General features: G+C 43.6%; 1 protein-coding gene across 1 annotated transcript; it reads left to right on the forward strand.

Moving 5' to 3' along the window:
- Nucleotides 1-14,456: 14,456 nt before the first annotated feature.
- On the forward strand, nt 14,457-24,708 carry vwa2 (von Willebrand factor A domain containing 2). Its single transcript, XM_053866073.1, has 11 exons — nt 14,457-14,588; nt 14,674-14,783; nt 15,385-15,582; nt 15,649-15,782; nt 17,745-17,874; nt 18,343-18,398; nt 20,158-20,265; nt 20,343-20,924; nt 21,187-21,738; nt 21,817-21,939; nt 24,578-24,708. Exons 1-11 carry the CDS (start codon nt 14,457-14,459, stop codon nt 24,706-24,708), a joined length of 2,256 nt encoding a protein of 751 aa, XP_053722048.1.
- Nucleotides 24,709-27,077: the final 2,369 nt, after the last annotated feature.

Raw genomic sequence — 27,077 nt, forward strand, 5'->3', positions numbered from 1 at the left:
AATGCTGAACCCTTCTTTTTTCAATGCTTTAGAAAATGCTCAATATGATTATTGTATGATTATTTACTGTTCTCAATTAAATAAATCAAACAATTGTGCATGATAAAAGAACTTTAACATGGTTTTATCATTATGAGAGGCCAACAGACAATGCAGTTCAGTCCATTCATCCATCCATCCAACAACAAATTTGATGGATGGACGGACTGGACATATCAATACTGTTTGTTTCCATGTAAACACAGTATGGCATGGGATATCCAAACAGCTCACTTCCTGTTTCGGTCACATGATTTTTTTATTTTTTTTTTCATTAAAGCAATGCACTCACCAACAATGGATTTCACACTTCACTTCACTGCAGCAAAGTGTTGATGCATCCCATCACCACAGTGTTCACAATAAGTCACAAACAACAGGAGGTGAGCATGGACTGCTGATTGCAGTTGGTCATCTATAGTTTGTTCAAATACTAATTGGCTGTGGTGTTTTTCTGTCTGTCTGATTTCCTGTCTGAACAATCTTCTCCACTGCAACTTGAAGCAGTGCCATACGTAGCTCCGCCATTTTGAAGTGGTACAGTAGAACCATGTAAAACCAAGTTATTGGTTTTTTTTTACATTTTACAGTCTGCTACTTGCAAAATTAACAATCTTCCAGTTAGATCACAATGATAAGTAGTTCAACAGATGAAGAAAAATGGATAAAGAATTTAAAATTAATAAATAAATCATTATAAATGGATAAATGAAAAAATAAAACAGACACACAAAAAAACAACACTTTGGCTGCCAGACTGTTGCAACTCAACAGAGGAATATAAACAAGCTATAACTAAGATTAATGCTGAAATCTGCACATATATGGGGCATAGTGCCATTTGATAAATAGGCATCTGGATTGAAAACAGAATCAATTTGAATCAACACCCGGAATATCAAAAGTCAAAGTTAGGGAAATAGTGTAGTAACCCCAAGATGGCGCAGACAAAGGCTGGCCTGGAATTATTGTGCGTGTTATTTTGCTTATTTTTGTGTCTTGATGGAGCATCCACGTGTTCTTACACACGGGATCAGTTGATGAATATCAGGGCTATAACTCCGTCTGACTTACGACCAGTATTTTTGGTGTCAGTTTTGGAGTTAGTTCACCTTTTGGCTGGGCGGAAGAGAGAGAGGAGGAGAGGGAATCGTGTCGGTGCGCTTATTCACCTTCACCGCCGATGATAGTACACTCCGCTTCCCGGGATAATCCTCTCCAACGTCGCTCGCTCAGCAATAAGATGAATGAACTAGCGCTGATGTTGAGAAGGAACAGGGACTTTTCCTCCTCTGGTGTTTTGTGTTTCACAGAGAGGTGCTTGAGTGATCTCATCCTGGATCTCAACCCTCACTTCATCTGGAGGGATTCCATCTTTACCCCGCAGATCGGGTTCCGGAGCTCAACAGCAAAACCAGTCGTGTAGGAGTGTGTTTCGACATCAACGATCGCTGGTGTACGGACGTGACAGTGATTTTTCAGCACTGCTCTTCCTCTCTGGAATGTCTCATAGTGAACTGGAAGCCATTTTACTCCCTGTGTGAGTTCGCTTCATTCATTCTGGCTGTTGATAACATTCCACCAAGCGCAGATGTTCATGAAGCTCCTCAGCGTGTCCTCGCAGATCAGGTTCTCCTGTGATTGTGCTTGGTGACTTCAACAAGGCGAATCTGAGCGAGGAGCTTCCTAGGTACAGGCAGGTTGTAAAATGCCCCACCAGAGAGCAGAGCGTACTCACACACGTCACTGTTACACATCGCACCGCAACTCTTATACCGCACTCCCTCGAGCTGCACTGAGACTCTCTGACCACTTGATGGTTCATCTTGTTCCCACATACAAGCAGAAGCTGAAGCTTGCAAAGCCTGTTGTGAAGAGCATGAGGATCTGGACGACTAATGCGGTAGAGGAGCTTGTATGGAGACCACAGACAGGGAGGTGTTCAGGCTGCGACCAATAATCTGGATGAGATGATATACAGACACTGTGGCTACACGAATCAGCTACTGTGAAAAATGCATAGTTCCAACGCACACCAAGTGTGGTCATGAAACCCATCACTGCGCCCCTCCTGGACTCAATGCAGTTTGCCTACAGAGCCAACAGATCTGTGGATGACGCAGTAAACCAGGCTTTTCATTTCATTCTGGAGCATCCGGACTCCCTAGGAACCTATGTCAGGATCCTGTTTGTGGACTTCAGCTCTGCTTTCAACATGATTCTCCCAGCTCTGCTTGAAGACAAGCGTCACAATGTGCCTGACTCCCTCTGCAGGTGGATTACGGATTTCCTGACCAGCCAGAGTGAGCGTGTGTGGCTGTGGACGACTGTCTCGGACACTCTGACCCTCAACATCGGGTCTCCTTAGGTCTGCGTTCTCTCTCCATGGCTCTTCTCTCTGTACACCAATTGCTGCACCTTTGCGGACGACTTCACCATCATCAGGCTCATCTCAGATGGAGGTGAGTCGGCTTACAGGAGGGAGTTGGACCGGCCGATGTCCTGGTGCAGCCACAACAACTTGGAGCTCAATGCCCAGAAGACAGTGGAGATGATCATGGACTTCAGGAGAATCACAGCTCCTCCGTCCGTTCCTTCCTGGGAACCACTATCACAGAGGACCTCAAATGGGAGCTGACCATCAAGTCCCTCTTCAGGAAAGATTAGCAGAGAATGTTCTTCTTGCAGCAGTTACGAAAACTGACTGCCAACAAGGTTGCTGGTGGAGTTCTACACAGCCATCATCAAGTCCATCCTCACCTCCTCTATCACCATCTGGTACAGCAGCGCCACCTCCAGAGACAGGAGCAGACTGCAGCACATTGTGCGTTCTGCCAAGAAGGTGATCGGTTGCACCTGCCACCTCTTCATGACTTGTAGATGTGCAGGTCAGATCAAAGCCGACCCGTCTCACCCTGGTCATGGACTGTTTGTCCCACTTCCCTCTGGCAGGCAGCTGTGGTCGATCCAGACCAGAACCTCCCATCACAGGAACAGCTTCTCCTCCTTAACCGTCAGACTATTGAATTTGTGATCAGCCTTTGTTGTTTATTTTATCCATTTTATTTTGTTGACAGCACTCTATTCCAAAGCACTTTCCTAGTTGGTGGGATCTCCACTGACCATGACAATAAAGTTGATTCTGATTCTAATTTGACAGTGCTTCAGAAATGGTCCCCGGGTTCTCTGAAATGTATCCAGCCAGTGCTCAAAAGAAGGATCGCTGTCATAACTGACGGCTGTTGGACCCAAGTGCAGGAAGTGTTGGTCAGCAGAAGGCAACGACGTGGTGGTGGCACTAAACTGAAAGCGCTCGGTGGCGGTGGCTAATCACACTCGCACACACGAGGGGTAAACTGACGGATCTTTATAACTAAAAGTGAGGCTTAAATAACAAGCTCACAATGCGGTCTGAATTGGAAGGAAAGACAAAAGCAGAACGAGGAAGAATGAGGAAAAATCAGGATACGGCTGAAATAGAAATCAAGCGCACAGGGAGAATTTGGGAAAGATCAGGGAGGAAAAGCGAACACACGGAAGTCTTGGAAAAGTTTTACCTTGATGAAGCGAGAAGCAACAATCTGGCAAACAGGACTGACGTCGACAGGTTTAAATGCTGGATGAGGCTGATGAGGAGATTAACGACAGCTGTGTTGCCAGTGAAGCTGGAGACAAAGCAGGAACAGGAAAGAAAGGCAACCGGAGGTAACAAAATAAAAGCACGAGCAGAAAATGCAAAAAGGAATGGACAGTGAAGTGCAGACATGGCAATCGCATGATTTCCACTCTTGAAGAATGAATTTCTTGGCTATCACCATACCCAAGTTTAGATTGTCTTGAAGTAGGCCTGTGACAAGTGTTCAGATGTAGTGGACCAAAGGTTGCATAATTTGGGGCAGTACAAGATAAAGTGAAGAACCATCAGCTATGGAGCACTGACCACATTTACCACATACCATATGGTTACGTCAATACCCACAGTCAATGCTAACACCGCTAGTAGCTCAGCGTTCCAGCATCCACAAATGGCAGGCACAACTAGGGATTGAAGAGGTACAACAGGTTAATGCTACAGCAAGGGAGAGCCAGGAAGATCATATGGGGGAGTTAACATCGACTCTCCCCCTGAGATTTGGTACCAAGCCCCAGAACTGAGAGAGGAACTAACTGACCTGAGAGATAAGATCATGGCTAAGATGAGAGCCTGTCAACCCCGACACAGAGTAGCGAGGATAACTGAAGTACCTCCAGAGATCCTTGCCAAAGTGAATACAATACATAAATTCCTACTGCAAACATTACTGAGCTGATGTACAGTACAGCTACAGTAATCCTTGAGATGCTTGCTTGGACACCAGTGCCCACCATGGAGGATGAGGCTGGAGGTTAAAATCAAGGTGACAAGGAGAGAGGCCCCACACGGGATGGCTGACCGGATTCAGAAAGACCCTCAGAAGGGAACAAGCCCATCCAACTATCGGCCAATCACCTGCCAATCACTGGCCAATCACCGGCCAATCACCTGCCTCTCCACAACATGGAAACTTGTGGAGGAGAGCTACCTGGTATACCTTGGCATACCACAGGCAAATTGCAACCACGAAAGGAAAGCAGCGACAAGTAAGGCAGGTCCTAAAGAGTAAGCTCAATGCAATCAACAGCTATGCCCTGCCAGTGATCAGATACCCAGCTGGAATAATTAGCTGGCCAAAGGAGGAAATTCAGGCCACAGATGTTAAGACTCTGAAGTTGCACATCATGTAGGGAGGGTTCCACCCTAAGTCCAGTATCCTGAGGCTATACAAAAGTGCAAAGAAGGGGGCCGAGGATTAGTGAGCATCAGAGCCACTATTCAAGATGAAACATCCAAGCTCCATGACTATGTCAGGAAGATGGCCCCCAGAGATGGACCGCTTAGTGAGTGTCTCAGACAATGGAAACTGACAGAGAGGGAGGAACTGGAGGAACCATCTGTGCAGAGTACAAACAAGAGATCCCGAGGTCAAGATGGGAAACACCTCCTAAGGTGATGGAGAATGACTGAGCCAAGATCCTGTGGGACTTCCAGATACAGACTGATAAGATGGTAATGGCCAACCAACCGGACATTTTGATCATAGATAAGTAGCAGAGGAAAGCCTTTGTGATAGCGATGGGAACATCAGGAAAAAGGAGCATGAGAAACTAGAGAATACCAGGGGCTCAAAGAAGAACTAGAGAAATCCTGGAAGGTGAAGGCAACAGTAGTGGCTGTGGTGATCGGAGCACTCTGGACAGTGACCCCCCACACTGGAGAAGTGGCTCCAACAGGTCCCTGGAGAAACATCAGACTTCTCACTCCAGAAGAGTGCAGTCCTAGGAACAGCTAAGATACTACGCAGGACCCTCAAGTTCCCAGGCCTCTGGTAGAGGACCCAAGCTGAAGAGGAGTAACAACCACCCGCCCCACCTGGGAGAGGGGGTTGGGTAAGGGAAGAGTTTATATATATACAGTGGTGGTCAAAAGTTTACATACACTTGGAAAGAACATAATGTCATGGCTGTCTTGAGTTTCCAGGTATTTCTACAACTCTGATTTTTCTCTGATATAGAGAATGCAACAGATCCTTATTTGTCACAAAAAACATTCATGAAGTTTGGTTCTTTTATGATTTTATTATGGGTAAACTGAAAGTGTGACCAAATCTGCTGGGTCAACAATATACATACAGCAGCATGAATGAGCAATTTTGGAGACTTAGAAAGTTGTGTCAATGACATGAGCTTCATAGCATGGCCTCTTAACTTCTTGTGAGTGATCATGAGTGACTACAGCTGGTGACTTCTCTGAGGCCATTTAAAAAGGGCTCATTGAATAAAAACATCCACAAACGCTACAATGTCAAACTCAAAGGAGCTCAGAACAGATCTGAAAAAGAGAATCTTTGACTTGAACAAGTCAGGAAAGTCACTTGGAGCCATTTCAAAGCAGCTGCAGCTTCCAAGAGCAACAGTGCAAACAATTGTTTGCAAGTATAAAGTGCATGGCACTGTTTTGTCAGTGCCACGATCATGAGAGAAAACTGGTCAGGAGGGTGAGGAGTCAACCCAGGAGCACCAAAAAGCAGATCTGCCAAGAATTAGAAGCTGCTGGAACACAGGTGTCAGTGTCCACAGTCAAGCGTGTTTTGCATCTCCATGGACTGAGAGGCTGCCGTGCAAGAAGGAAGCCCTTGCTCCAAAAGCGCAACCTTAAGGCTCGACTAAATTTAGCTGCTGATCACATGGACAAAGATGAGACCTTCTGGAGGAAAGTTCTGTGGTCAGATGAAACAAAAATTGAGCTGTTTGGCCACAATGCCCAGCAATATGTTTGGAGGAGAAAAGGTGAGGCCTTTAACCCCAAGAACACCATGCCTACCATCAAGCACGGTGGTGGTAGTATTATGCTGTGGGCCTGTTTTGCTGCCAATGGAACTAGTGCTGTACAGAGAGTCAATGGGACAATGAAGAAGGAGGATTACTTTCAAATTCTTCAAGAAAACCTAAAGTCATCAGCCTGAAGGTTGGGACTTGGGCGAAGTTGGGTGTTCCAACAGGACAATGACCCCAAACATACATCAAAAGTGGTAATGGAATGGCTAAATCAGTCTAGAATTAAGGTTTTAGAATGGCCTTCCCAAAGTCCTGACTTAAACCCCATTGAGAATATGTGGGCAATGCTGAAGAAACAAGTCCATGTCAGAAAGCCAACAAATTTAACTGAACTGCACCAATTCTGTCAAGAGGAGTGGTCAAAGATTCAACCAAAAACTTGCCAGAAGCTTGTGGACGGCTACCAAAATCGCCTAATTGAACTAAAAATGGTCAAGGGACATGTAACCAAATATTAGCATAGCTGTATGTACATTTTTTGACCCAGCTGATTTGGTCACATTTTCAGTTTACACATAATAAAGTCATAAAAGAATCACACTTCATGACTGTTTTATGTGTTATGTGTTTTATATGTTCCAATCATTCTATCAGAGAAAAAGATTTGTAGAAATAACTGGAAACTCAAGACAGCCATTACATGTTCTTTCCAAGTGTATATAAGCTTTTGACCACCACTATATATATATATATATATATATATATATATATATATATATATATATATATATATATGGTAAACTTACCATTTTGATTGCGTTCACCCAACCAATCATGGTTATGGTTAGTGTCATCCGGAATTCACGATCTTCTATGGCTTTTACAAATGACAATATCAATCCCAGGTATTTAATGAAACTCCAGAGGGCAACTTAGCCAACAGATCAGAAGGAACCCGGTCAGTTAATGGCATGAATTCACTTTTACCCCATTTATTGTATATTATGTATTTATTGTATATTGGATCTTCTCCCAAAGGAGGTTTTGTATTCTTAGGCTGGGGACAGAAACCAGTGGGTCACCAAGGCAAATGAGTCGGTCATCAGCATACAGGTTTACCAGTGTTTCAATCGTGTCTATCTTTATACCCTCAATTTGATAACTTTGGGTTCCAGATAATTATTAAAGAGTAGAGGAGATAATGAGTCCCCTTGGCAAACCTTGTGTTGCAGTGAAAAGGTTGCAGACTTATTCCCGTTTGTTATACTTATAAATTTGGGTTTTTGTATAATAATTTGATTCCATTGTACAGAGTTATCACCAAATTCAAATTTCTTAAGTGACATGCTCACTAGGTTAATTGACACTGTAAAATGTAAGTGTAAAAGTGTGAAATTGCCCCTAGGTGTGCATGTGAATGTAAATGGTACGTATGTGTGTGCCCTGTGATGGACTGGCGACCTGTCCTGGGTGTATTCCGGCCTCTCGCCCAATGACTGCTGGGATAGGCTCAAGGCACTACCTGCAATCCTGAAAAGGGGTTAAATAGGTGATCCTCCGGAAGATATGGTCAGATCAGATACCAGCATGTTATGCTATGCTTGGTATGATCGATATTGGAAATTAATCTACCATTGACTAAATAATAATCTGTGAGTAATATGTGGGTATATGACCTGTGTACATGGGAATAGAAAGAAAAGTCCCGATGAAATGTGTGTTGCAGCCTCAGAATATCGACAACATTACAATACATGGAGGAGTGGCAGAAGATAATCCATCCATGTACGGCCTTCCTTTCTCCACTCCCTCTGGGACTCCGACGATTCTAATGTTATTGCCTCTGGATCTCCCTTCCTGGTCTGATAGCTTGGCGTTAACACTTTTGTTCTCTTCGCGGAGTGAATGCAAAAGCTTGTTTGGAATTTTTATGCAAGCGGCATCTCATCTTCCTCGACAACAGATGAGCTAATCTGAGAGTTCTTGCCAGTTTGTGGCTAGTGCTAGCTGTTGAGGCAACGGTCAAACAGCCATTTGTCTTCCCACTGTGAAGACATGTTGGCCAATCATGTAGCAAATGTAACAGGGTCATGATCTCCACAATAAATAATAATTTTGTTGTTATTTTTTATGTTGATTTGTTGCGGTCTTTGGTTTGGATTCTTGGACCGGTGAGCGCGCTGTCCTGACGTGGGAACGTACGACGTGCCAGGTCGGGAAGGAGGACTCATTAGCCAGAGAGACGGCGTAGTTGTGTTTTTGTGAGCTCCGGAGGTGATCAATCTTTTGTTTTCTGTCAAGAATATTAAAATCATTAAGAAACGACTAGGAGTGGATTTATTACACAATGCTAACGAGTGCTACCGCTACAATGGTGCCGTGACCAAACTGCTGAACTTTGGCTGCGCTGCGGATTCCGAAGAGGCTAACCGTGTCCACCACATGCTACAACATACTCTGCGTCATACGTGGGCTTGCAGTGAGTTGGTATCGATTCAAGTGGAGTGGATTTGTGACCGTTTGTGCAGCCAAGGACATTATTGGCCATCGTAATTCTGGATGTTTTGGACTATAATTTGAAACGGTAGTGAAAGTAAATATAAAGAAGTAAACGGGTGGATTTCTACAGTGACATTTTCGTTTTTCATCATGGATCTGCCCAGAGTGTCTTGTGTTGGTCGAGGTACCAAGTTGTGGTTCAGATAGCTTTCTTCGCCAGGTGTACCACCTGTGGATGGACCAGTAACTTCTACACGTCATCGCACTGAAGAAGATCGCAGTGTGAAGGACGACTGTTTGGAGTGTTCTCATCCTAATGAAGATGTGGGGAAAGTGCCGGTGGCCGTTCTGAATGACTTGGTGAAACAGATCGCTGCTAGCATTGGTGAAATTATTGTTTCATGTATTAAGTCCATCCCAGCAGCAGGAAGCTTAGCACTGTCTACTGTGGCTGAGTCTCCTAAAGTTAATGTGTCTGTTACTCAGGAGTGCAAAGAACCGCACACATTTAAGGGGGACGAGAGTGACAGACTTACAGTTTCAGAGTGGATTGAAACAATAAGACAATATTTCCGTAAGAGGGACATTGATGTCTGTGAGCAAGGTAATGAGGTGCTGTGCAAACTGCGTGGGAGGGCGCGGGATGTTGTGAAGGTTGGGTTTTGTAGCAGGCCATCTTTGGATTTGAGTTTGGGACCAGAACCTGTGTTTGACATACTTTGCCAACATTTTGATGAGTCTGTGACACCGTTCATGCCACTCGCCGATTTTTATGACACAAAGCCACTAACGAGTGAGACTGCAGTTGACTCTTGGATCAGGCTTAACAAAACAATGGATGATGCTGTTGAGGGACTGAGGAAACAACGCAAGACTGTAGACAACCCTTTGCGTGAGGTGGCAGAACTTTGCCCAGTGTTCAGTTGCAGGCCACTGGAGGATTGGACAGCCGCTGATGTTCAGATTCGCTTAGATGAACACCATCGCAAGACGCCTCAGGCAGGGTGGTACAATGGAGAATGCCTTATTGCAGCCAGTTCAGACACAGTCAGTGTTACACAGCCATGTTCAGTCTGCTCAGGGTCCAGTTTCACCACAAGTGAGTGTGGCTGACAAGCCAGCTGAGAGTGATTCTCTTGCACATGTTGTTACACTGTTGGAAAAATTACTGGCTCATGAATCAGTCCCACCATCAAGACCTTTTCGCACAGTGGCTAGGGTGTAGGTCTCGGGGTCCCTGCTCTGTATGCAGGAGTAATGATCATGCCACTGTATCTCACTGCAGAAGTGAGCGGTTGTGATTCCGTTGCTATACTGGAGGACACTAAGCGGCAACTTGCCCCTGACCCTTGGCTGACTCACCTCAGACTAGTCTTCCCCAATCTCAGGGAAACTAGCTGGCCCACATGACAAGGGGACCAGTGTAGGGCCTGTTGAATTGTCCCCAATTGGTCAGGATGTTGATCTGGAAACTGTTTATTCGGACATTAGATCGAAATGTGGAGATTCCAAAAGTACTTTTCCAAAACTCCCAGAGGACATCTGTGACTGATCAGCTTTTCGACATTGATGCTTTGATCCAGGATGCAGTCAAAGTGCGAGCAATGTTAGATATATCTATGGCTTGTTCTATGAGTTCACGTGTTTTCACTCTACTTAAACAACAGGAAGTTATTTCTTCTGAATCTGTATCTCCTACATCAGTTGTTTTGGTCGGTTGTGGAGGACTGAAGACGTATCCAACCGGAGTATGTGAGTTTGTGATCAAAGTTTTAGACAGATGCTTTCAAGTCCCGGTCCTCATAGTTGATGGACAGGTTGATGATGTAATTTTGGGAAGCAATGTAATTCAGCATCTCATACATGTACTGAAAGGTTCTGAACATTCTGTTTTGGATGCAACATACGGACTGGAAGACAAAATGCTGCAGTTGTTTGCGAATGTGGAGTTGTGGCGTGGTGATAAGAACTGTGTGAAAGTTGGAACTGTCAAACTCAAACATGCAGTGCTTTTGGAGCCTTTGAAGGAACATTCGGTTTGGGGCCGCTTACCTAGTCAATTGTGTAACTCGGCTGGGAGCACAGTTGTGGTTGAACCATACAGTCCCAGGAACTGTCATTGTGGCGAGGGTTGTCATATCATTGTCAGGTGATGGATGGGTCCCCGTGAGAGTGATGAACCCTTCCACTAGGCCAGTGACTTTGAGATGCAACTGTAAGATTGCAGACGTGTGCACTTGTATGGAACTTGAAGATTTTGAGACAGACTACCACTATAACAACGACCAAACAGAAGTGTTTTGCCATGTCAAGACAAAACACAGGGTGATACTGACTCTAACGACGTAAAGAGTCTAACTGTTTCTTATGACAGTCCTGGCAATTCCATCCTGAGGCGCTTGGGACTACAAGACATAGATGTTGAGACAAACCAGTTATGTTCGTTTTGGAGAGGGAAGCTTGTTGACCTCCTGGCAAAATATGAGTCCATATTTTCGCGTGGATTGTGGAATGGCGAAGGATTTTGTCCACCAATTAGACTGAGTGATAGCGAACCTATTAGACTCCCCTATAAACTGAGAGTGGTTTTGGATGAAATGGAGGAACGTGACATCATTAGGAAATCTTCAAGTGAATATGCTTCACCACTTGTTGGTCAGTTGCGGCTTTGTACAGACTTTCGATGGTTGAATGCCCGCACCATTAGGGATGCACATCCTCTTCCACATCAAGCTGATGGCTGCTCTTGGTGAAAATGCCTTCTTTTCCACAATGGATTTGACGTCTGGGTACTACAATGTGACTGTCCATGAAGACGACCAGAAGTTAACTGCTTTCACTTCACCCTTTGGGCTTTCTGAATGTAATAGGCTGCCGCAGGGGTTGTGTAACAGCCCAGCCACATGTACAAGGATGATGCTGGCTATCTTTGGAGAACAGAACTTTTCAGTCTACTCTGCTACTTGGATGGCATCCTTGTGTTTGCTCCCAATGAGCACCTTGCACTTGAGTGGTTGGAGATGGTCTTTGGGCGGTTGAAAGTGCATTACTTGAAGTTAGCTCCAAAGAAATGTCAATTCATGTGCTCTTCTGTGCAGTTTTTGGGTCATATTGTGACGAAGAATTGTATTTCTATTGATCCTGACAAGGTTAAGGCCATTGTCGACCTGTGTGAGTCAGAAGAGGAAGAAGAGGGTACAGAAACACCATGTCCATTTAAGATAAGGTCCTGTCTTGGTATGGTGGGATTTTACTAACAATATTTTGACGGTTATTCTCAGATTAGCAAGCCTCTTTTTGCTTTGGCTTCAGGTTCGCAGGGACGTGGATGAGACAGGAGTAAAAGGAGTCGACCAGTACAGCGCAAGCTGTCGCCTGGAGATTGGAGCTCTGAGTGTAGTGAGTCTTTCAGGAGGTTGAAGCAGGCTTTGGTAGAGAATGTTACTCTTGCCCATCCGGACTTTAACAAACCCTTTCTTCTGTCAGTAGATGCTTCGTCTAATGGACTCAGGGCTGTGCTGTCTCAGATTGGTGAAGGTGATGTTGGGCGGCCTATAGCTTTTGCAAGTAAGTCGCTCAATTGTGAGTTTTTGGTGCTAAAGTGGGCTATTTGTGACAAATTCAGTCACTGGCTCAGAGGTCAGCTGTTCACCGTGTGGACTGATAACAACCTGCTGACCTACATTCTTAGCAAACCTACACTGGATGCATGTGAGCAAAGATGGGTCTCAAATCTTGGTCCCTTCGAGTTTCAGATCAGATACATTCCAGGGTCCAAGAATGTTGTTGCAGATGTTGTTGAGAGCCTTTTGTGAGACCAAGTATGCTGCACAGACTGGCAAACGTTCCCTATGCTGCACTGTTAAAGGAAGCAGATGCCATGGATCCTGATCATGTTCAGGATGCTTGTCGTTTGACTGGAATCAGATTCAAGACATGTCTGTGGAAGATTTGAAGGCTAAGCAACGTGCAGATCCCTACTTGAAGAGTGATTCACTTTGTTGAACGGAAATGACGCCCATCAACGAGAGCGCTGTCATGAATCTGTTGAGGTGTTACGTTTTCTTCGCAGTTGGGACAAACTTGTTATCAAGGCTGGTGTTTTATATCGAGCGACAAGGGAAGTTGTCTCAAAACGTAAGTTTTTCCAGTTTGTTGTTCCTTCTGTGCTGAAGATGTTGGTTTTGAAGGGTGTTCATAACAATGCTGGTTATCAGGGACAGAAGAGAACTCTGTACTTGGCCAGGCAAAGATACTACTGGCCTAAAATGAAGGAGGATATCAACAAGTATGTGCAGTGCTGTCGTCGGTGTGTTGTTGGAATTTCTCCTGAACCGGAGGCTAGAGCCCCACTGGAGTGTGTTAAGACTCCATGACCGCTCGAGCTGGTATACATTGATTTTTGGTCTGCTGAGGATTCCTCGAACAAGTCCCTGGATGTTCTTGTGGTCACTGATCAGTTCACAAACCTGTCCCAAGCTTGTCTTTGCCCCAATCAGTCAGCTAGGGCAGTCGCTCAACAACTTTGGAATCACTTCTTCTGTGTTTACGGACTTTCTGAGCAGATTCATTCCGACCAGGGTGCAAATTTGCGGAGATGCTTTCGGTTGCAGGTGCAGAGAAATCTCACACAACTCCATACCATCCTATGGGGAATGGTGTTGTGGAGAGATGATGATCAGAGCCCTAACACCACAGGCTAAGCATCAGTGGCCTCAACTGCTTAAGTCCTTTACCTTTGCATACAATGCCACTGTTCACGAGACTACTGGCTTTGCCCCCTTTCAACTCATGTTTGGCAGGAATCCCAGATTGCCTGTGGATATGTTGTTCAAGTCTGTGTTGTTGGATGATCAGGTGGTTGACTAAAACATGTATGTGAAAGAACTGACAGAAGACTTGAATGTGGCTATGCTGTCCTGGCGTGGGAACGTATGAAGTGCCAGCTCGGGAAGGGGCGGGGCTCCGGAGACGATCAATCTTTTTTTTTCGTTTTCCGTCAAGAATATTAAAATCATTAGGAAACCACTAGGAGTGGATTTATTACACAACGCTAACGAGTGCTACCACTACACAAAGATGTGGAAGATATGTGTCAAGTCCGTCCCAAAAAAAGTAGTCTATATAGTAAAGTTTGTCGTGCTGTGAGGAGCTCCAGAAGACACGTCTACTCCACCTGTTTACACCCCCAACCCCTTCCCTTCTGAGAGTTTTTAACGTTGGTTATCAGACAAAAGGGAAAAGGAAGGAATCCGCAGTTAACCATTGTGGTGCCAATTTGGATGTAGTGTAATATCAGAAAACAACGTGCAGTGACAACTTTACCCTTGATTAGGCAATATTTTTTGGTTCACTGTGTCATATTAAACAGAACAGTTCAAAATAAGTTTCATATAGGTGATGAGGACTGAAGTTGTCAAATGATAATATAGTGGATAGTTTTACTTAATTCACCACGATTCAGTTCATGTCTAGGTACGTTAGAGAAACAGCATGACAGGATTATCATCGATTATGTGTTGTTTTGTGACAAGTAACAAATTGGTCTTTCTGGTTGGACAGAGATGCAGTGCTCTGCGGCCATGGATATCCTCTTCCTGATGGATGGGTCCTACAGTGTGGGCAGAGGTGGCTTTGAAAGGTCCAGACACTATGCTCTAAAACTCTGCCAAGCTCTCGATGTTGGACCTGAGAAGGTTGGCATATTCACTGTAACAGTCACTAATCTTGCCTATCTCATGATCAGCTTCCACTCCCCCAAACTCATGCACACATCTACAGGTACGAGTTGGCTTGATCCAGTATGGTTCCAGTCCCCATCTGGAGTTTGCTCTGAATTCTTACACCACAAAGCAGGAACTGAAGAAGAAAATGCAGAAGGTGACTTACAGGTGTGTGTCTGATATTAATTGACTTTGTACACATGTAAGATAGTTGACTTTGATGTCATCCCTTTTGTCAGCCATTACACATGAAATATTTGGATCCCTCTGAAACTGCATAAATCTTAGTGTGTGCGCATATGTGTGCAAACTTGTATTGCTATACAAGAGGACAAATTCTTGTCACCACACCACCTTGTTGGGACCTTTGTTATTTGTGGGTGGAGGGGACCTTTTTCAAAATAACTGGGTAATTGATTTAAGTTTGGTTTAGACCGCGATTAAAGTTAGCCATTTGTTTCAATATGTTTACAATATTACAAGCGGGCTTGTGGTGTTGTTCAGTCTGTCCTCATCAAACAGTGTCCATAAAATAGAACATAATTAATTACCATTTATTAAAGCAGCCGTGCAAGTTGAACAGTGAAAACGTGTGTGCTGTGGTTTTAGTACAGCTGACCATCAACAATCAAGAATTGTCTGTTTCCACTAAAAACCTAAACACAAAATCACTATTCAGTGCTTGGAGGCAGATGATGGGATCAGAGACACTGTCATATTGTTTCCGTATTGTTGTTTGTTTAATCAAAGATCATTCGTGATACTCTAGGGGAGGGAGCACCCAGACTGGTCTAGCTCTCAAGTACGTGCTGAGGAAGGGTTTCCGTGGCGGCCGCAACACATCCACCACAGCACAAGTCGTTATCCTGTTGTCTGATGGGATTTCACAAGGCAACGTTGCACAGGCAGCGTCACAACTTAAGGCAACAGGTGTGCGCTTGTTTGCTGTGGGTCTGCGCTCCCCCAGGTATGTTTGCAGGATATTGGTTGAAATAAATCTAGTCGTGTAAATTCTGAAAAGCTGGATTTTCAGATGGGAGGAGCTATTCACTGTGGCCACTGACCCGATAGAGAACCATGTTTTCTACGCTGAGCACTTCTCTGATGCCATCAACGGCTTGTACACAACATTAAGCTCCTTGTCTGTTTGCAACGCCATACCTGCAGGTATGTCTTTTGCTTACAATGCACATAAATAATAAATAAATGTTGTGTCTCATTTAAATAATTAGAAATGGTTCAGGATGTACGCTATATTACCAAAAGCCTTGAAGTCCATAAACAAGATCCTGGCATAGTGTCCTGGGGAGTCCAGATGCTTCCGAATGAAATGAAGGGCCTGGATTACCACATCGTATACAAATCTGTTGGCTCTGTAGGCAAACTGCATTGAGTCCGGGGGGGGAGCAGTGATGGATGGATGGATTTCAGGTGGGATAGAACCGGATGACTTGATGACCACAGACGTCAGTGCCACATGCCTGAAGTCATTCAGTCTGGAACAGGAAAGGTTACTTTGGAACAGGAGTAATTGGTACTTCAGAACAGGAATAATAGTGGAGGATTCAAAGCAGGCAGGAACATGACAGGACTCCAAGGATGCCTTGAAGATGTCCATGAACGCTGGAGCCAGCTCAGTAGCGCAATGCTTCAGGATAGCAGGATAAACTCTGTCTGGACCCGCAGCCTCTCAAAGATTCAGCTTTCTGAAATGTGTGAGCACAGCCTGCTCTAGAATGTCAAGAGAAGGAGGGGCAAGGGGAGTGTGTGGCTTGTCAGTGACTGTGTTCGTCTTTGCAGTGTCAGTGACTTTTCATCTTTGTCGTGTCACTAAGAGACAGCATAGTCCTTTGCTGTGAAGTAGAATGGGGGGCTGGAGAGACCACAGAGGTGTTAGGGGAAAATGGCTGCTCGAAGCAACAGTAAAGGTTGTCCTGTGCAAGCGTAGGGTTATTCAGGATGGGCATGTGGCCTGTAGTTTGTGACCACCTTGAGCCCACTCCACACTGCAGCCGAATCATTTGTCTGAGCCTTAGGTTTCTTCATCTCCCTCTGAAACCGATACTTCAGTTCTTCGTAACAGTTCCTGTCCCCACTCTTGCGAGCTGCTATGAAAAATGGAGAATGAATGAAGAAGGAACCGGTTTCTATCACTCACTACACTGTTAATTTCCTCACCTGACTCAACGTGTAGTCTCTACGGAGCCCCTAAGGGGGCATGACCAAAAAAAAAAAAGAGAGAAGTTTTGCGAGATCTCTCAGAGGTATTGCGAAAATCAATAAAAATATCTGAAATAAAAAAAATGTAGATCAGCAACACCAAATTGATGGATCCAAATTGAGATGCTCAAACTCATGCTCAAATGGTGCAACGTATGTACCAAACTACGTGACATATCTCTTTTCGTAAAGGAACAATGACATTGAACGGTAACATTTTCCCCAACTGTTTACATTAGCATAATTTGTAAAGGCAAAAAAAAATATTCTCAATGATTTATGAAATATTTTCAAGCACAGCTAAATAACCAAATTATTGTTATTCATGGACGGGAAAAAAAGTACCAAATTGCCTCGATCTATATACCTACACAGAATTGATTTTCTGCTCTCGCGGACAAGGAAAAACTCACAAGATGAGCCTGGACAGAGCGTGGCCCACCCATGTACCTCGACCTGAGAGGGTGCACCACTGAAGCACACGGTAGAAGACTAGGCACAAAGGCATGCAATAACATGCAAGACAATAATCTGGGCTCTGGCCACTTTGAAGAACAGTTGATCCAAGGAAGTGTAGTGTTGACCTGTTATACAGGGAAAGGCCACGCTACCTCCCACTGGGCTGAGAATGCCTGAATCAGTCTCAATGACTTGTTTGAGGGCAATCAAGAAAATAATTCTCTTTACACTTACAAATGAAATGTATGTCAATTTTAATATAGATAACGACTACTATGTTAGTAGTAGTGAGATTCTTTGAGTACTAAGACTCTTTGTTATATTTTATTGAGTGTGGAGTCAGTTCAGATTCAGAGTTCAGCAACAGTGATATGATTGACATCATCAATTCAAAAGTTAACCAACTTACCGATAGCACCAGCACAAATATATGCTGTCTCCCTCCTTCAGGATGTCAGGCGAAGTTGTTTCCCTGTGAAAGAAGAACGCTACAAAGAGTAAAAGAATTTCATGGAAATTTCACATGCTGGAAAGGATCCAAGGGGACATCCCCATACACATCTCTCTGTCCCTATTACAGGCAAGTGAACACATGAACAAAGGGGAAAGTTGCTTCTCTGTCATCATGGCTCTGTCAGTTCTTTGAGAGAGATGGCTCTCATTCCACATTTCAGCAATGTTAAATGTGAAGAGGAAGAACTTACAAAGAGTAATGCCATTTACTGCCATTTTAGCCACTTTGCTTTTAATCATGTCAGTTAAACAAGAGTATCTTCCCCAAATAATCTTGTCTAATTTGTTTATTAACCAAGACACATTAATTCAAGGCTAGGTACCTGACTGCCATGTGACGAAGAATGTGACTACTCCAAAGCTGGAAAACATGGTCAATACAAATCAGCTGTAGTTTATTTATCTTTTCTCTTTCTCACACTCTATTTGGTAACAGTAAGCACATTTGATTATTTAAAACATGATTTTACAAAGTGTATTCAGAAGTTGCATTTGAACATGACTGTGTTTTGATGATTCTTTTCTTTTTTTGAAGGTACAGCAAGTCTTATAAGCATCATCATTCAGTCTGCCATCGAACCGTATGTCCAGGTATTGCTGTTAAATAGCATTTAAGGCATTCACATTGCTGGTAAAACAGATTGACCCAGCACTAGCAGCTTACAAATGAAGACCAGGCCAATGCAAAATCTCAAAGCAACTCACTTCAATGGTTGTTGGTCTTCTGAGTCTGACAGGGAATCTCTTTGAACAGACTTTGGCCACCACTGACCGGATCGCGTATCACGTATCACGTATCACGATATGGGTCTTCACAAAGCTACAAGTTTATCCATTCAAGGGGCCTCACCAGTAGGGCTCGGCAATTGTGGCAAAAATGATAATCGCGCTTATTTTGATTTGTTTCATAATCACGATTATTCAAACAATTATTGAATGACTTAGATTTAGCTGTCATGGAACTTTCAATCTTTATTGAACAATGAACAATAAAACGTTGTGTAAAACTTAAATAATAATTTAACAGTTATATTTAACCTTCGTCATGTAAGTTAAATGTTTCTCTCTAGAAACACCAATCTGTATGGTCTGGCTTTAGAGAACAGTGGAGACAGGAGAATATATTTCGAGCTGAGCTGGCACATGGCTGGGATGCAAAGATTCTTCCGTGGTTCTGATACTGTAAGCTGTCATTTCATATTCCAAGGTTTTTAGTCATTTTTTTCATAAGAGATTATAAAACTTCTATATTTGAGCGCTCTTCCTGTATCTCTGCAGTGTGACGAATAACAAAGAGCGCTTGATTTTTGGCTCTGGGATGAACGGTGTACACGGGTAAAGTGACAAATCAGTAGGCGGGGGTGCCTCTTCAATGCGAACATGTCAAGTGCGCTTGAGGTACAGACAGCGACCGCGGGCGCACAGAAAAATGACTGAGTAATGCACCTCTGTGACGGGGGTGGTGCCGGGTTCTGCAAATTGCAAGAGATGAATCAAAGAATGATCTGGTAATTATTCTGGATCAGCTGTAATGTCTTGTTCAACCATCTATGTCGAGGCACCCTTTGAGGGCTCAGTAGAAGCCGCGGTGAATGCAAGAAGCTACTTTTTATTCAAGACTCTCCTCCTGAGATTAATCATTTTATGTGGTCTCCAGTTCACAGAAGAGTTTGCTACCAACATCTCGTACAGAGCAGTCACTTCCAGTTGTGTGAAATGGTTCTGCTAAAAAAATAAAAACAAAATAATTGCACACGGTTTGTGATTGTTGATTATCATGGACATAGCTTGGCTAGCACTAGATTGTTTTTACCATTGTTGGAGACCATTTCATCTGGCAGGTCCAACTGGGACCTGGAAACTGGGCAAGATGGCAAATTTTGTGCTGTTGCTGTTCACGCTCAGTGCAGCTTTATAATTTCCCAATACCTTCAAAAGTGTGCACTACAGAAGGGGACCCTTAATGCCAGCTTGACAGGACAGGTATGTAACAATAATAAAAAAAAAAGAACTTTGATGGAAAATTGAAACAACTGCCAGTACATCAGTGTAGGCATCTCACAAGGTTGTCCAAATCCCTGGCCAAGCAAATCATAAAATTACAGAGTTGAACAATTTGCCTGTTTTGTATAAAAAGCCACTATAATGTGCCGTGGGTTGAAAAGTGACTATTTTTGGACTGGACTGAAAATCCAGCAATTTATTTCAGCTATATCCTATAATCCAGGACCAAGGTCTGTTCATGGTCTGGAGCTAGATTTGCCAAACTGAAACAATGTTTGAATGGAACCAATGTGAAAATAAAATGTGTATTGAGTTATACCAATTTGTTGCTAATGTCTCCCTCCAGGACCCTGCGATACAGAGCCATGCTTGAATGGTGGTACTTGTGTTCCAGAAGGTCCAGAGGGGTACACATGTGTTTGCCCACCAGACCATGGGGGAGACCCGCACTGTGGTGTGAATTATTCCTGAAAAGTTGTTTCTAGACCCATCCTCATGTTCTTGTGAATTTCTTTCACCCATCTTCCCCAGCTCCAACACTGGCTCTGGACTGCTCTGTTGACCTGCTGTTCCTCCTGGAAGGTTCCGCCTCACTCACCCAAGAAGGCTTCCTACAGCATAAATTATTCCTGAAACGCTTCTTGCAAGCTGTGAATGTATCTGAAACACCAAGTAAAGTTGCTATTGCAGTGTTTGGAGGAGAAACTCGGGTGGAGGCCCATGGCTGGAAGTTCAACAGGGACATGAAAGGTCTCTTAAAGGCTGCTGATGCACTTGAGCCAATAGGGGGTCAGACAGAAACAGGCAAGGCACTTCGATACATCACCCGGCATGGCTTTTTGAGTCCCCCTATCTTTGCTGACATCACAGACGACCTGCCACGTGTAGTGGTGGTGATTGCAGCGACGGCTTCTGTAGATGATGTAGTCGAACCATCTAAATATGCACGAGACAGAGAGATGTTCCTCATTGCAATCGGACCAAACCATCTTAAGGGGGAAATGAACAACATTACTGGAAATCCCCAAAGGACTCTTACTTATACTTTACCAAATCAGCTGAGTGCCAAAATCCCAGAGCTCAAAGCCAAGATTTGCAGTGTTGACTCACAAGGTAAGAAAATGGGTAAATTATTTTTACCTTCCGAATGGTTTAAAGAAGTGTTAAGGGACTTAAACAGCCTGACTGTACAGGAAGAACACCCACATGCTTATATTTTCTGCACTACAAGGATACTGACTGGAGGTTACAATTAACCAGTTTAGTAATACAATAAAATAATTGAGAAGCACTGGTGTATATGCATAATACTGGAGTTACTAAACAAGTCAGTACATTTAACACACAATTGACTCATTTTTCTTTATTTGATCAGGTTGTCTTGGCCAAGCAGTCGACCTTGTGTTTGTCCTTGATGCCTCTGCTGGTGTGGGGCGAGAAAACTTTGACTACCTGCGTGACTTTGTCCGCAGCCTTACAGTCCAGTTCGACATCAGCCGTGATGTGGCCCAAGTTGCAGTTGTGGTCTACAGCCGCCAACCCACGACAGTTTTTAATCTGGACACCCATGACACTGGCTCTGCTGTCATGATGGCCATTGGTAAAACCAGCTACATGGGGGGTGTGGCTTCTACAGGTTCAGCTTTACTTCACGTGCAATCTAGTGTCATGACCATGGAAAAAGGTGCAAGACCAGGAGTGAACAAGGCTGTTGTGTTGGTGACTGATGGTTCTGGTGAAGAGGATGCTGTGGCTCCTGCTCAGAGGATCAGAGACAATGGAGTGTCATTGTTCGTCATTGGTATTGGCGATATACAGCATGAGAGGCTGTTGCGCATTGCAGGTTCACAAGCTCGCATGGTTGCTGTGCCATCATATGAGGATCTCAAATACTTTGAGGATGTGTTGGTGCAGATGTTGTGTTCAGGTAAAAAAAAATGGCCTGCTTTGGATTTAAAAAATTATCCTGTCAGTTTATAATGTGTTTGCATGTTGTTTTAATCAGAAGTGAAAATGCCAGTGAACCTTTGCAAGCCTAACCCTTGCATGAATGGAGGTACCTGCACTCTGTCAAGAGGAAGTTTCAACTGTAGTTGTGAAGGCTTTGAAGGTCCACACTGTGAGACACGTGAGTAAACCCTTTATTCAGGGATGTGTTCAGTTTTCACTGTGATGTTCTTCTTCGTTGATCAGTCTGGATATACAGAATAAAACTGAGCATACAGCATCGTGTACCACAGTGATCAATACTGCTTGATTGACAGCAGAGAGAAAATCTCTGATCCTGATGTGATCATCAGGTATGCTGTGTAATCTGAACGCCACTCATCTTGTGATTAGCATGCTATAAGCAGAGCAAACAGCCGCAAACAACATATTTGCAGATGTCCAAATGTTCAGACAGTTTGGAGGGCTGCGGTGATATTGACACCAACATCGTGATCATCATGATTTATTTTATTTGTAAACCTGCTGAGAGTAAGAATTTATTGTTATAAATCAAAATTATACAAGGCCAGTTTTAGGCAGAGGCAAACCAAGCAAAAATCGGTTTCTCTGAGCAGTTTTCTATTCATGTTTTGACTTTTTGTTTATGATCTTTTCGTTCATGTGATCCAGAAACAATCATGGGATTGAAATAAATAAAATAATAATAAAAATAAAAATGAATGTTCTTCATAATATGCTAATTCACTAAAACTGCATAATCTGCTTACAAAACTAAAATACAATTATAGCTACATTTATTAATTTCATTAAGAAGCATTTTGAGATGATTTTGAATCTATTTATTTTTTATTTTTACGACAGCTGTATGCTGGTCGTCAAGATGTGGCATGTCCCATGTTGACAATGCTGACAAAGGGGCTTTTCATACTGCAGATTCTGTCTTGGGTGGCCCCAGACCGATTTGCCCCCTGCTGTGCAGCCTCGCACCTCTGCACCTCAGGCCATGTCCTTTTTTTCCTCTCGGCTGGTGGCGCTCTGTGCAAAACTCATGTATAAATAGTGAGTGATGATGGAGCAGTGTTTGTGATGTTGTTATGACCACGGGGTCATGAAGTTTGAGATTGCAGCTTTGCTTCTTGCCGTGTGTGATTTTTGGGTGTGGCCAGATGAAGGCTAATTGCTGGAGCCAGAGAGCAGCCTTTCAGAGGGAGTGGGGAAAGTTACAAATACCTGCTGCTGCAGTTGGCTCACTCTCTCTCTTCTCCAACCACTCCCAAGCCAGCAGTAGGTGTTTCTGTGTTTGCTATGAATATTCTTGTTGGTTTGTTGGTCAGTTTTAGCACTCAGGATTTTTGTCCCTTTTGTTTTTGTCTTTTGTTTGTCTTAAATCCATTCATTTAAGTTTAACATTCTGAATTAAGTTGTATGTAAAGAACTTGCTTGAAAAATGTTGTGCAGTCACCTTCATAACTGTTAAGTTTCCTCAGTTTTGTTCAAAAACAAGAAGATGCTTGTTAGTCTCAGGGGCTTTTCACACTGCAGGTTCTGTCTCGGGTGGCCTGAGTTGGATTCGCCCCTTGCCGTGCAGCCTGATCCATGCTGCTCTCACAACACGTTGAACAAAGTGAGAGAGATTATTGACGATCAAGAAGATTTTAGTCAGTGAAGTACAGATCCAGACATCAGAAATGATCAATAAATAGTCTGGTGATCTTCAGTAACTTGGGAGTTTGAGAAGTTGTTTTTGAACGATGTAGTCCGCCTAGACAGCGACCAGACCCTTTAATTCGCGTCATCTATCGTGTTTCTGTGGAGTCGCGCTGGACACGTAGTTTCCGGCGTCTAGCGCCGAGTCACCTGAGGAGAGAAGCTCACCACTCACTGAGTTTCCAGAGAAAAAGTGCAGCTCTTCAGCCGGGATCAAGTCTGTGGCCAAAACCCAACTCGCTTGTGTTTACGTCTCGGACTTCTGAGCCAAATGAGCTTTGTCTCCAGACAGAACCCGCAGTGTGAAAGCGCCCTGAGGTTCCCCGAGTCGAAGCTGATGGGTGTTGCTCCAGAGAAGGGTGTTTGGTAGTCATGGAGAAAACAAAATGATGGCTAGAAAAGAAAAAATAGAAGTTCTTGTGTGGCCTCAAGGGATCTTAGGGAATAGCCCACAAATTACCATTAATCACAGGCTTTTTGCCCAAAAAATGCACAGAAAGAAGGAGGAGTGTCTCATGGGCATGCCCCCTGGGTGCCTCACTTTGGAGGTATTTCATGCACGGCCAGCTGGGAGGAGACTGAGGGGCCCAGGACCATCTAGAGGGATTAGATCTCTTCACTGGAAGCGTCTCAGGATCCCCCAGTCGAAGCTGATGGATGTTGCCCAGAAGAAGGGTGTTTGTTACAACTTTCTGAAGCTGCTGCCTCCGCGACCCAGCATTGGTTAAGTGAATGAAGATGGATGGATGAATGTACGTCGTGCTTACATGACTGTGTACAGAAAGAAGCTGCACTAGTGTCCCTTAAAATCTTTTAGAATATGATGTGTATAGAAATGTATCGGAAATATATGTAATCGTATCAATGAATGAATGTCATGACATATATTGTATTGTGAGCTGAATATTGTATTGTATTGCGAGATTAGTATATCGCTACAGCCCAATCAATAACCGCGCTGCACCTGCCATGTCATGGCATATGACATCTGGTGACCTCACCTGACAACACCTTACACAAAAGGACTTATGACAGATGGACTAAGCTGTATTTCTTTATTGGCATTGACACCCTCATTTCAGTCATTATTAATGTATGTGTCTTTACAGGAAGCACCAAATATTCGACCAGGGGTGACCAGCCTAGACCAGCAGGGGTGAGGAAGAGGAACAGGCAGAAGAAGAGTCACCAGGAGCTGCTACATCACTACAAAATGCAACACAGAAAACGTGCGGCATAATCTGCAATGTTCGCAACTACCACCAAAGTGTTTGCCCAAGTTGTCATTGATGCACATCGTTGATCTGGGTCATTTGGGTTTCCATCAGCATCATGGATAACATTTGTTTAATGGTAAATAGCTGCACCATGAGTGAAGTTTTTGACTTTTTCTTGAAAATTCCTCTTTCATAGTTCTATGGAATGCTCAGTCTTTGGGTTTATGCTTTACAGAAGAATAAAATTGACTGCAACAATTTCCTTCTGATTCCAAATTAATTTAGACTGAGCTTCTTTCCTCTGGTAGCATCACATCAAACACATATTCCACAAGTTCAATCTCCCCACTCTTGACTGTGATGACTAACGTTGAACGTAAGACACTTAAATGAGGTTACAAAGAATCAATCGTAAATTAACTAATACTAGATTAATAACACAGTGTGGACTACTGTCAATTAATACACACAACTGATTGGTAAATTCATAAAATCATAACAAATCTTGATTAACGGAACTTGCAGTAAAAAAAAATCTGATTAGCTGTTGGTGAAATCATCATATTCCCACATTGTAAACTGGATTTATCAAGTGCTACATACATACATCAGTTGTACGCACACCGAGTAATCTGTGATGATAAACCCCAACTGTTCGTACTTAACACACGTGGATTGGTAAAATATATAGGTTACAGCCCACAAACATGAACAATCTGGAAGACAACAACACAGCTTTCACTAGTGCATATCATACGGCTGGCAAAACCAGGAACTCCAAACTACCCAACATTAAGCCTGATGGAGTTACTGTACATACACGATGGTGTGCCATGACGTGTCTCACTTCAGGTAAAATAAGGAGGTTAGCGTGATGTGTCATAAACATTTATTCAGACTGTTTAATACGAATTGAAATAATAATTTGATGGTTCTAAAATAGCTCAGAAAAGAGAGGCTAAGGAGAAGGATCACCATCAAATCTAATGAAGAAATTAAGGATGAACTGGCCAACATTGCACATATGTTGCTGCAAAAAAATTTAAGAGATCTCTGCATGCGCATCACAAGTGTTCAATAAACCTTTAAATGTTGACTCATGTTGAGATTATTTCATGAAGCAAACTATGGATCTGAAATGCCGGGAAACAGAAATCCACAAAGAATGAAATAGGGAGGCAGACGAATCGAAGTTGTTCTTTTGTCCCCCTTTCTTTCTAATAAAACAAAAATCACATTGAAAACAAAACAAAAATTGTCGTACCTGCATTGCAAAACCCCATGTACACACAGAACGTAGCATAAGCCTTCAAATGTGCCGGTGGATGAACCACTTTTACCCCCTGGGATCTACCTGGCACAACTTACTGGGGACTTAGTCAGACCACTGCCTCCTGTGGAGTACTGTTCTCCGCAGACCCATTTGATTTCAGAGATCTTCGAGATGGATGTCTGGTTGTAGTCAAACAAAGAGTATGCAACTTCAGTCTATCATGATGAACTACCTGTGACAGCTCCTCCAGATTGAACAAGCCAGAGATACAGTAGGTCATCCCGGGGAGACCCCAGAAGTCAACAACTCCACCACCTTAAATTGTCCTTTCCTTTGACTAGCTTGGTGTGACTCTCAGCTGGATTGTTCAACCACACTAACACACCCTCCCCATAGGGCAGACTATATGCTGTATTCCTCCAACATAATAGAGCTGCTGTCGTTCATGGGCATCGGGGCTACTTCAACCGAAAGCTTTCACCAGTCCACCTGTAAGCAACATACTCACATGTGGCACGGAAACTGGGCATTTTGGACAGCTGTAGGCACCAACAAGTACATAAAAAAATAAGGAGAAAAACGTGTGGTTGAATCAACTGACAGGTTGTATGTGATGGTCACTTGCTTTACGCATTCGTCCCATTCACCACCACAAGCCAGCATAAGCTTTGCTATCTGAACAACCAGCATTCCAAATCAGCATTTGTTAGCTGATCCAGCAGCAGGTTGTGGCGCTGATTTGAATTAGGGCGCTTTCACACTATGGGCTCTGTCTTGGGTGGGTCAGAGTCCCAGTCGTCGTTTGCCTTGAGACAGAACCAGTAGTGTGAAAGCACCCTTATAGGTTTGCGTTATCTTCATGCCGAACCACTGACACAAGAGCTGTACAACCTCTCAATTTGATGATCCTTAGTCCAAAATATCAGTTGCTACCCTCTGCAAAGGTCTGCTCTCCTCAGAACTACCAATAGGTGTTCTATGTTTGGGTGTTGGACACCTACAAATTTGATAAGCATTAAGTCCATTTAGCCAGTCTGAGGGTTCAATGACTTTTCAGATGATTTTGTTATGTTTTGCATTTTGTCGAGATTTAGGTCATGACCTGACATGAATTGCTCT

Source organism: Synchiropus splendidus, chromosome 5, assembly GCF_027744825.2.
Source record: "Synchiropus splendidus isolate RoL2022-P1 chromosome 5, RoL_Sspl_1.0, whole genome shotgun sequence".
Lineage (NCBI taxonomy): Eukaryota > Metazoa > Chordata > Actinopteri > Syngnathiformes > Callionymidae > Synchiropus > Synchiropus splendidus.

Coding starts and splice junctions, on each gene's coding strand:
- vwa2 (XM_053866073.1), top strand. CDS start 14,457: ATGCAGTGCTCTGCGGCCATGGATATCCTCTTCCTGATGGATGGGTCC. Junction 14,589..14,673: donor TCGATGTTGGACCTGAGAAG/GTTGGCATATTC, acceptor ACACATCTACAG/GTACGAGTTGGCTTGATCCA. Junction 15,783..17,744: donor TTGCAACGCCATACCTGCAG/GTATGTCTTTTG, acceptor TCCCTCCTTCAG/GATGTCAGGCGAAGTTGTTT.